Source organism: Cnephaeus nilssonii (assembly GCF_951640355.1).
Source record: "Cnephaeus nilssonii genome assembly, chromosome: X".
Taxonomy (NCBI): Eukaryota; Metazoa; Chordata; class Mammalia; order Chiroptera; family Vespertilionidae; genus Cnephaeus; species Cnephaeus nilssonii.
The window spans coordinates 125098975-125109227 of NC_137071.1; the positions used below are offsets into that span (position 1 = coordinate 125098975).

Genomic DNA, 10253 nt, shown 5'->3' on the forward strand with positions numbered 1-10253 from the left:
TCTAATCATTGCTCTGAGAGCCCCTCGCATTCCTCATCCGTGCAATGGGCCCGATCATCCGCTCACCTCAGGGCTGTCTGGTAAATACAACCTAGGCCCATGCACGCAATTATAAGTGGATATTGAGAGAACTTTATGCATCATAGTCGATAACTGGAAACAAGGGAATAATGCTTGTCCATCAAAGAGTGAGAGGAGTCAGAGGGCGCAGACCTGGGAGGGGGAAAAGCTGTGCAGACTGCCCAGGTACCCACACACCTCATCGCAGGGTCTGGTGTGCAGTAGGGTCTCAGGAACCCCTTCGGGAGATGCACTGTGGGCCTCTGTGGCTGGGAGCCTGTGGAAGAACTGGGGCCAGGGGTGGGGTGGGAAGTGGGAGGGGGTTGGAGACCTGAGAGTGAGGAGGTAGGCCATCTCCAGGGGGCTAGCCTGACCATCATTCCGGGGGACCCACAGTCTGACTGCATTCCCCAGGGCCCTCCTGCCTCCCCTCTGTTCTCTTCCTCGCTGGCCACCCTGTAGCTATGAGGGAGTGGGCCCCAGGGGAGGCCGACCATGCGGAAGGGCTGTGGACAGGGGAGCGTGCTGTCAATCTGCAGGCCTGGGGACCCCCCCCCCCCGCAGCACCCTGTCTCTGATGGGTGCTTTCTCCCCCTTTCCAGATGAGCTGCCGTATCTCAAGTGCCCTCTGCACACAGTGCTCAAGCTGACACCTGTGGCTGTCCTGAGCCCCACATTCATCCGTGCAAAGGCAGGTGCCTACTGTGTGCACAACAGGGTCTGGGGCGTTTCCCAGGTGGAGGGTGCAGAAATGTCAGGTATCATTCATCACAGCAGGGCTGGGACCCCAGGCATCCTTCACCCCCACCCTCAAACCTCAGCCATGCACCTGGGAACCTAAAGTGAAGGGGACTCCTATTCGCACAGAATCACAGAGGGTCCATTTGGCCAAGCAGGGACCAGCAGCCAGGGGGGCAGGAATGGCAGCACTGAGCAACAACACAGAAACCTACCTGAAGCCTGCCTTTAGGGGAGGGGTGCGGATAGAGCCAGTTTCCTGAGGGAGGGGGGGGACGTCTCCAGTGCAATAGGACCCTGCGCTCAGAAGGGCTCCCCATGAAATTCAATGTTCTCGGGGAAACTCTTAATAACATTTAAGCAAGGGGACCCATGTTGGCATTTTCTACTACCGCCTCACCCCCACCACCCGAAATCCTGTAGTGGGGTCTAGGTCAGTCCTGGCAGAAAGAGGAGACCCTCTTCTCATGGAAAAGAGGCAATGGGACAGGGGCCCTTTTCACTAGTCCGTCCCTCCACTTGACCTGGGGTCCTGTTCCTGCCAATATGTGGACCTGAGGGAGCTCCGCCTCTGTTCCTGCCCACCCTCTGTGTCTCTGCCCTCACTGTGGTCCACGGGAGGGACTGCAGAAACAGCCATGCCAGCCTCCCCATGGGAATCACCCAGGCCTTGGATTCACCAGGACCGAGGCCTGGCCTTGGCCTCACTGGGACAGCCCTGCTCCCATTGAATGGCTCCAGGGCCCCAAAGAAGCCTCAAGTAAGGGCCACAGGCAATGGGCTCTCCAGTCCCTGGCAGCTGGCAACTGTTTTCATTAAAGCTCCCCTCAGTAGCAATGGCCCTCCTTCTACCTGCTGGCAGAGAGAGAACATCACCCCCAGAAGCCTATGTGATTGTCATCCCGAAGGGTGCGTCTGAGGGATGAGGTCCTGAACTTGGGTGGGTGATGAGGGAAGGGTTCTGAGCCGGCACCTCCAGAGGTGGGGACCGAGAGGTGGGTCCTCCACAGGCTGTGACCGGGAGGTGGGTCCTGCTGGGTGACTGTGCACCCTGCCCCTCCGGGAGAGGAACAGTGGCACCAACCCATAGCCCTCGCCCCTTCCCTTCCCCTGCTCTACCCCCCCACCCCCGCCCCCGTTGGCGTCTGACTGGCGCTGCACCACGGAGATGATCCCGAAAAAAGTGTGGACCAAAGCCTCTGGAAACTCATGTTCTCCGCACTCACAGACTCCTCCGCCCCTCCCAGCGCCCTGCTTGCCTCTTAGGCAGAGGGGAGCCCGCCCCCACCCCCATCCCTGAGAGCCGACCACGGGCCACGCAGAGCGGCATGTGCACAGGAAACGAGCCATTTCATTTTGCATCTTTAATGTGACACCGATACCAAAAACACGACAGCACGACAACAGCACACAGTGAAAGCAGGAGGGCAAAGAGAGCTTCGTTTTGCATGCCATCTTCGATGGGCAGGCAGAGGCTGCCTAGAGTGCTATGTGAACACGGGGTCTGAGGAGTGAACACGGGGTCTGAGGAGGCACTCTGGCTGGGTGGTTGCTGCAGGTCATCAGCGTTGCCTGTGAACACAGCACACAAAAACGACAAGAGAAGTAGACATGCAGGTGAAACAGGGACGGGTGTACGGGACAAAACAAGGTTCTGCCTGCACTCCCGTGGTTCCCCCCCCCGCCCCCCCCCCCCGCCTCACGCCAGGGCTCCCGCTGACTCCCCAGGGCCCCTCCTCGGCCGGCCCACCCTCGGCGTCTCCTCTCTCCTCCGAAAACCTTACTGGATCCAGGAGAAGAAGTTGGCAGTGGTTCTGGCGGCATTTCTGCTCCGGATGGTGGAGCTGGTGCTAGGGCCATCTATGAGGCTGGCGTTGGCCGCACCAATGTTGCCACTGCTGACGCCAGCTCTCCAAGTGGTTCTCCTGTTGGCACGGTTGCTATTCAGAATGTACTGATGGTATCTGGCCCAGAAAGCAAAGGGGATCCTGGCCCAGGCGTCGCCAAAATCTCCGTCCTCATCCCAGGTCAGGAGCTCCACCTGTACGTCGTCCCAGCTCCACCGTCCAATCAGAGCTTCATCCCCGATGTTCATGCGGGCCCTCATCTGGGCCCTGGCATGCTCCTCGGCCATATCCGCATCCATGGTCTTGAAGGCGTCATCCACAGCCTCCAGGAAGTGAGCCTTCCAGTCCCGGGGGTCTCGGTTCTGATACTGCGGTGGGTGGAAAAACAGCAGCCATCCTAACCACGCACGACCCCATGCTCACTGAGCGCCCGCCCTTCACTCACGCCCCTGGGCACTGTTGGTCATCACGGTAAACACAAAGACCACGGGAGTCGGGCTGCCCGATTCTGGACCGGACCTGGGATCTCGCCCCACCCCTCGCACGTACTACGTCTGCAAACCTGGGCAAGGCGCCTAGGAACCTTCCTGAGCCTCAGTGCCCTCAGTGGACAGACAGACCGCACCAGGAGCCCGTGACCCAGAATCAGACAAGGTGTGGCAAGGGCCGGCCCCCGGGCCTGGCCCCCCAGCAGAGGCTCTCCGTCCGTTACCTGGGCGATGAATCTCAGCACCCTCATCTTGCTGGTCTCGTAGCGGGCCCGCAGGCCCCAGAAGAACTCATACTCGGGTGGGCTGCTATTGGGGACCTTCTTGTATTCCAGGTACCTCAGTGGAGAGGACAATAATCACCTTTTGCCTCCAGCCAGCCAGGCAGGTGGGCTGGGGCACTAATGGCTCCCAGGTGGCCCCTTCCCAGCCCCGAGGCTGCAGCTCAGAGTCCGTGATTGCCCTGGCCCTCCAACTGGCACCCCACTCCCGAGCGTGATCACTGCCCGGGTTTCTGCCTCCAACACCGATGCCTTCAAAGCCCTGGGCTGTGTGTGGCTCCTGCCCGGCAACCACGGGGAGGTGTGTGGGCGGGGGAGGGGGACACATGTAGGGTGCTTGTGCATAGGAAGGCCACACGTTTTGTGCCCCTTGTCACAGTGACCCCAGTTCCTGTTGGGTGTGTTGTAAACAGAGGAGCCATTTCTTCAGGCACCCTGCTCTGAGCACACCCCGCCACAGCAGCGTGTCGTCCGTGGCCCGGCTGAGCCTTGGGACAGTCCACCACAGAAAAGGACTGTGAGGGGCAGAAACAAACAGTCCAGCAAGAGCGGCGTACTCCGTACGCACTCCGGACCCCGTGTACGCGCGCCCGTGTGCTAGTGCACCTGGGTGAGTGCACACGTGTTTCCCCAGCTCCGACTTCCACTCTGCAGCCCCGGGTTGCTGGGATGGAAAGCAGTGGCTATCGCCCCACAGCCTGTGAGGGCAGGTGCTGAGTGGGGTGGTGGTTGGAACACACCCCGCACCGTGTTCTCAGGCCACATGTGCCCCCTTCCCCCAAGAACGCCCCGGAATTCTAAACCACCCCCCTCGGGCACTCACATACCCCCACCACACTCGCCCCAGAGACCCCATCCCTCTAGAGTGAATAGCCAGGACGGGGAGTGGCTTCCTCAGCCAGACTCGCACACCAGGAAGGCGCCAGTGTGAGACAGATGAACTCGGTCAGTACTTACTTCTGCCTCACAAAGTCGTTTGTAATGAGCTTCTTCAGATCGCCGAGGAATGGGTGCCTCACCCTGAGGGCAAGGAGAGAGTCCATGACTCGAGCCGGTGGCAGTGCCCGATGTGGGCAGGTGCACTCCCTACTACCAGGACTGAGAGCTTCCTGGCCCGTGAGGCCTGGGCATGCAGGGGTCTGACGGCCACTTGTCTTGCAGCAATGGCCTACATGGGGGTTTGCAGGAGCCCCGGATTCTATGTGCTTTGTCTTAGATGCCCTCTGGGGGACAGAGGGGGTACATGGAGCAGAGAGGGGGCCCAGAGTTTAGGACCATTTCGCCATGCACCCTGGTGAGAGACCCTGTGCGCTCTGCCTGGTCGAGGACGCCCACTCCCCTGCACCAGACCATTGGGCTGGTGGGATCCTGGGGCTTCCTGGGCCCAAGGACAACGCTGAGGGGCAGCGAGAGCCCAGGGAGTCCAATCATACCCAGGGCGCAGTCCCATCTTGCGTAGTGCCTCCCAGAGGACAGCTGCCAGGGCAGATGAGGTACAAGAATTTAGAACACGAAGGTGAGGCAGGGGGCAGCCCCCCAGCTGCGGGTCCGGCAACTCACCCTCGCTGACACGGTTGCCATTCATGAAGATGACTCCCAGAATCACCAAGAGGAGACTCAGCCTGGGAGTGTCCTTGGTCCTAAAGGTGTACAAAGAGGGATCCTGTCCAGCAGCCATTGGCCCAAGACCCTACACACCCAGCTCACCCAAGCAGCCTCTCCCAGGTTGCTCCACGACAGGGCAGTTAGTTCTCCCCACTCTGCCCATAGCTTGCTACCTGATCCAGACAACTCATCCCTCCGCTTGAGGCCGCATCGCTCCATCCATCCCATGTGGATGCTAACACCCCCTCCCGGGATCCGGCCAAGGACGGGGCTAGGCAGGGGGAGCAAATGCTTTGCCAGAGGTGTCCAGAGGCTCACCCACACCTTCCCTGCCCTATGCCCAGGGGACCTGCACCGCACAGGAAAACTCCCCCAGGACCAATCGCTCCGCCAAGCCCAGGCCAGGCACTTGGCACGAAGAGGGAAGCTGTGAGAAGCCTGCTTTCTTGGAGCAAGGGGAAGGGGGGCGGCGGCGGGGGGCGGGGGGAGAACCTGAATGCAGCAAGGCTTTGCCCATCTGGCAATCTCTTGGTACCACGCCCTGTGGGTGGGCAGTGTGCTAGGCCCTCTGGCCCTGTCTTTCCAGTTTCTCTGAGAGGAGGGGGAGGCACCACCTGGGAAGGCCACAACCCTCCTGCCCATTCTCACTTTCCCAGGAGGCGAGCTGAAGAATCCCGCGTGCAGGTGAGAATGTACAGATGTTCTTCCTTGTCGATCTCCTTCAGGTGGATCCCGAACTTCTGCACGGGGAGAACACAAGAATGTGAGGTCAGAAACCCATGCCAGGTGTCCTGCAGGCAGTCTCTCCATTCCCGTCAGAACATCTCCTAGGCAGGGAACCCAAGGTCCTCGGGGAGGACGCAGAGACACTGGCCTGTGGGGAGCTCTGGCACTGGCCGAGGCAACGGGACTCACTTCAGGAGACAAGAGACCGCCCCCCCCCCGCCCCCCGAGAGCCAGAGGGGGAGAAAGTATGTGGTGGGAGCTGCCAGGTGGAGAAGCCAGGCAAGGCTTGCGGAACAGGCAGGACTGACACTGGGCCTCCAAAGGCTACGGGGTGCAAGGCTTCCCTGCCTCTCTTGTCCCACAGAGCTGTCCCCCACCCCCACCGCCACCCCCACCCCGCCCACCTTTTCCAGGGTGTATGTTGCCCGCTCAATGATCTCAGGAAAGTGCTCGTCATATTCTCGGATGACGTCCTTCATCATGTCTGCAGGAGGGGAGGGGGAAGAAAAGCATCGGGGCTGAGCAGACGGCCACAGAGCTGCAGCCCCTCGGTCAGCCCTGCTGAGGGGGGCGCAGTCAGGACCCGTCGGCCAAGGCCTGATAATTGGGAACATCTGATGGGGGTGGGTGGGGCACTGGGGAGGACTGGGAGAGGAGGGAGGGCAGAGCTCAGGGATGGGGCACAGCTGTCCACCTGAGCGCTTGATGGGGATCTTCTTGTAGTCCTTGATCATCAGATATTTCACCAACTTATTTGCCTGGAGAAGGAGAGGTGAAGGCACGGGTGAGCTCAAGGAACTGGCCAGCAAGGCAGGGGGAGGGGGAGGGGGGAGGGGGGAAGGGGCGAAGGGCAGACTCCTTACCCTGTCTTGCAGAAGGGCCACGTTGCGGGGTGGCAAGCTCAGTACGTGCCTCGAGGGCACCTGGGGCCTCTGGGCCATCGGGGGCCGAGGGCCCATCTGAGCCCGTGGGGCCATCTGAGCCCGCACTGTCAATGGGGGCTGCGATGCTCTCCAGGTCGGTGGGACCACAGGAGGCTCTCTCTCCTCCTCGCTGCTCTCATACTCATCATCCAGGTGCTTGGACTGTAGCATTGGGGAGAAGAGAGGCCCGGGGCTACCAAGCTTACTGTGCCCAAGCCCCTGGCAACATCTTCTCCAGGGCAGGTACTTGGATATAAGAGTAGTAGGAACAGCGGGTGACATGTGCAGAGGGCTCACAAGTGCCAGGCACCGAGCCAACCTCTTCTACCTCCAGGCCGGAGGGTAGGGACTACGTGGAGTAAAGACATGCTAGCACACTTGTGTTATAGAAACTCGGACACATTGAGAGAAGAAGAGGGCAGGGGAAGGCAGGGGAGGGGAGAGCAGGGAAGGGGAGGGGAGGGGAAGGGAGGGCAGGGGAGGGGAGGGGATGCCAGGGGAGGGGAGGGGAGGCGAGGGCAGGGGAGGGGAGGGGAGGCGAGGCGAGGGAAGGGGATGGGAGGAGAGGGCAGGGGAGAGCAGGGGAGAGCAGGGGAGAGCAGGGGAGGGGACCATTGGGGCTTGGAGAGGGCAGGGAGAGCTCACCTTCTTTGTTCTCTTGCCTCCCATCCTGGCCCAGGGCTCATCGCGGTTCTTCTGAGCAGTGGCAGCTGCACCCTCAGGCTCAGGGGCGCTTGTGGCCATCTTGGCCTTGGCAGCAGCTGCTGCCACAACATTCTGAGGCTCCACCCACCGAGTCTTAGCGAGAGCCTTCCCAGACTTGGCGGTCTTGGGCCTGGTGGCTGCCCCCTCCCCAGCCGATGCTGCCTGAGCACTGGGGCCCTCTGGGGCAGGCTCTGGGGCCGGGGCGGGTCTCTTGGGGCGGGGGAAGGCTATGCCACTGACACCTGCCGGCTGGGTGAAATCAAAGCCATCATTCTGACCCAGAAAGGCTTTCTTGGGCTGGGTGGCATCCACCTCACTGGCACATGGAGCCCGAGAGGAAGCAGCCTCGCGGGCCTGGGAGGCCGGCTGGGGCTGCGAGGAGGTTGCTGGCGCCCCCGAGGCAGCCATCTCACTGTTGCCTGGCATCTGGGAGCTGTGCGGGGAAGATGCCGTGGGCTGGGTATCTTCTCTGGAGGCCTGATCTGTGGTCATCGGGCGGCTAGTGACCACCTGATTGTAGAGGGCACGGGCGGCGGCAGCAGCAGCCCGGGCAGCAGCCCGGGCAGCCGTCCGAGCAGCACGGTTGGAGTCACCTCGGCCTGCATTGCCAGACTGGTCCTCCTCCTCATTGGGAGCTGGTTCTGGATCCGCTCGGAACGCATCCACCAGAGTCCGGGCCAGCATAGGGTGGTCCAGTTCCCAGGGCTCATTCTGCAAGGCCAGAGCGAGGGGCAGGGGAAGGCAGACCACTTTGCACACTTGCGCATCATGCTTCCCTGTGCTGGCCAGCCTCCTCCAGGCAGCGAGCCAGGCAGCCAGCCAGGTAGCCCCCACCCCCACCCCACCCCACCCCACCCCACCCCACCCCACCCCCCAAGACCCCCACCCCACCCCACCCCCACCCCCTTCCTCCCAGCAGGAGAGGGAAGGTTTCCTTTGGGGGTGCTAGGTAGTCCTTCCCCATCAACCCTCCCCTCCACCCACTCCCCTCTGCATACAACCCCCCTCCCAGTCTAGCAGGCTAGCAGGTGGCCAAGAAGGGGCCTCACCGCCAAGACACGAAGGCTTGTTCCCAAGCTCCCAAAGGCTCGGAGGAGATGAATGTCAAAGCTGGTGAAGGTGCCATAGCCTCCGAAAGCACCAAATTCTTCATACTCATTTCCGTCAAACATCTCGTACTCCCTCACTTCCTCAAGACCGTCTTCCATGTCTTCAACGTTGCAGCATTCTGATTCCATGGGGGAGCTTCCCTCAGCCATGCTGGGTCCCAAGAAGAGAGCTCAGCCTGAGAGGGAGGGGGAGGCCTCTTCAGAGGGAGGAGGAGGGACCCAGCGGAGGCGGGGTTTCTCAGGAGGCGGGATTTCTCAGGAGGTGGGATTTCTCAGGAGGTGGGGGGAGGGGGACGGGCAGCCATCATCCCCTTACTGGGCAGAAGGGGTGGGGGTGAAATCTGTTGGGGTCCATTCTGTCAGAGACAGAGCCCTAAGAGAGGGATAGAGGAGGTCCAAGGAGATCTACTCCTCCCTTCCCCTCCCCTCCCACCCGCCACACACACCCCTCCGCATTAAAAGGGGAGTTGAGGTCCAGACAGCCTCCCCATCGCGGTGGCTAGATTTGAATGGAGGGGTGGACCAGCGGGCTTTGGTCTGAAGAAAACCCCAAAGGGGATGATGGATGCATTGATAGAAGGAGAAACAAAGGGCCTGAATTTAAGGGCTGGAGCAGGGAGCCAGGATGAAGGGGAAGGCGAAGAGGTGGGAGGGCTCGGATACCTGGGGACCACGGAAAGCTCCGAATCCCAGGGACCCTTTGGCAAGGTCCGGGTGGGAGGGGGAGTGGTGGGAGGGATTCGAGGGATTCTGGTCAGGTCAGGTAGGGCTCCCCCGGGAACGCTAGGGGCAGATGGGGGATGGGGGCGGGGAGGGCGGCTAGGACTAGGTGAGGTTCCAATGAGAAGCTGGGGGTCTCCAAATGCAGGATTGCAGCGCCAGGGAAGGGAGTGATCTGGAGTGGCTGGGTGGGGATGGGGCCTGTTTCTAACGCAGCTCAGCCTGAACACAACGGGTCCAATCGTGGGATCCGGTGTCACCAGGGCTCGGATCCCCGGAGCTTGGGTCCGAGGATGGGGAGGATGGGGCTCCTATCTAAACCACGGGTCTAACGTGGTGGTTCTGGTTCGGGTTTTGAGTGCTTGGGTTCTGCTCAGCTCCGGGAGGGGGGCGGGGGGAGCGTTGCAGGGGGGTGGGGTGCGTTGTCCCGGGAGGAGTGGCGCAGCATGCAGGGGTCCACTCGCCCTCTCCAGGTCCTGTCTCGGGCTGGATCCTTACCTTCCCTGGGGCTCCAATGGCGTCGCTCCTCAGCACCAGGAACCCCGCAGCCGCGCCCTCGCCTGCTGCTGCCAGCACAGCAGCTCCGACCACCCCGCCCCTTTTCTCTGCACACCCCCCGCGGCTGGGCAGCCTGCGCATGCGCCGACCCCTTCAGCCCGCCCGCTCTCCCAACAAAAGCCCTGTCCACCAGGTCCCCAGTGCGCATGCGATTCCGCGGGTGTGCGGGCTGCAGGGCGTGGGGGTGGGGAGGGGGGTGGGGGCGTTTTCTCCTTCCCGCCAGATTCCCCTTTCCACCCCTGCCTCAGGCTGCGGGAGCGCGCGCTCAAACCCACCCAGTCAGCTACCCTCAGTAGCCCCCACCTTTGCAGCTCTGCCCTCCCCCTTTTGCCTAAGCTCCCCCAGGGTGGTCTGGAACCCACTGCGCCCTGGTTCCGCAGCATGACCCCCAGGTCACAAATACAGAGGTCTCTAGCAACAAGGGAAATGTAAATGGCCAGAGCAAGCCAGTTCCCTTTGTGCTCCCCTCCACTATCCATCTCTGTGGCCTCCA

General features: G+C 61.7%; 1 protein-coding gene across 2 annotated transcripts; it reads right to left on the reverse strand.

Annotated features, from left to right (window-relative positions):
- Positions 1-2153: 2153 nt before the first annotated feature.
- Positions 2154-9823, reverse strand: MAGED4B (MAGE family member D4B). 2 transcript variants are annotated; one of them, XR_013813219.1, is made up of 14 exons: positions 9701-9823; positions 8423-8658; positions 7314-8084; positions 6609-6830; positions 6440-6503; positions 6150-6229; positions 5668-5759; positions 4975-5054; positions 4848-4890; positions 4372-4434; positions 3358-3472; positions 2840-3013; positions 2583-2723; positions 2154-2370 (listed from the first exon to the last, which is right to left on the reverse strand). XR_013813219.1 is itself a non-coding variant. In XM_079765152.1 (13 exons), exons 2-13 carry the CDS (start codon positions 8630-8632, stop codon positions 2361-2363), a joined length of 2181 nt encoding a protein of 726 aa, XP_079621278.1. In that variant the 5' UTR covers positions 8633-8658; positions 9701-9823; the 3' UTR covers positions 2154-2360. The 2 variants fall into 2 exon arrangements, 1 of the variants encoding a protein (XP_079621278.1); XM_079765152.1 differs by having other exon boundaries at positions 2583-3013.
- Between the last annotated feature and the right edge of the window lie 430 nt (positions 9824-10253).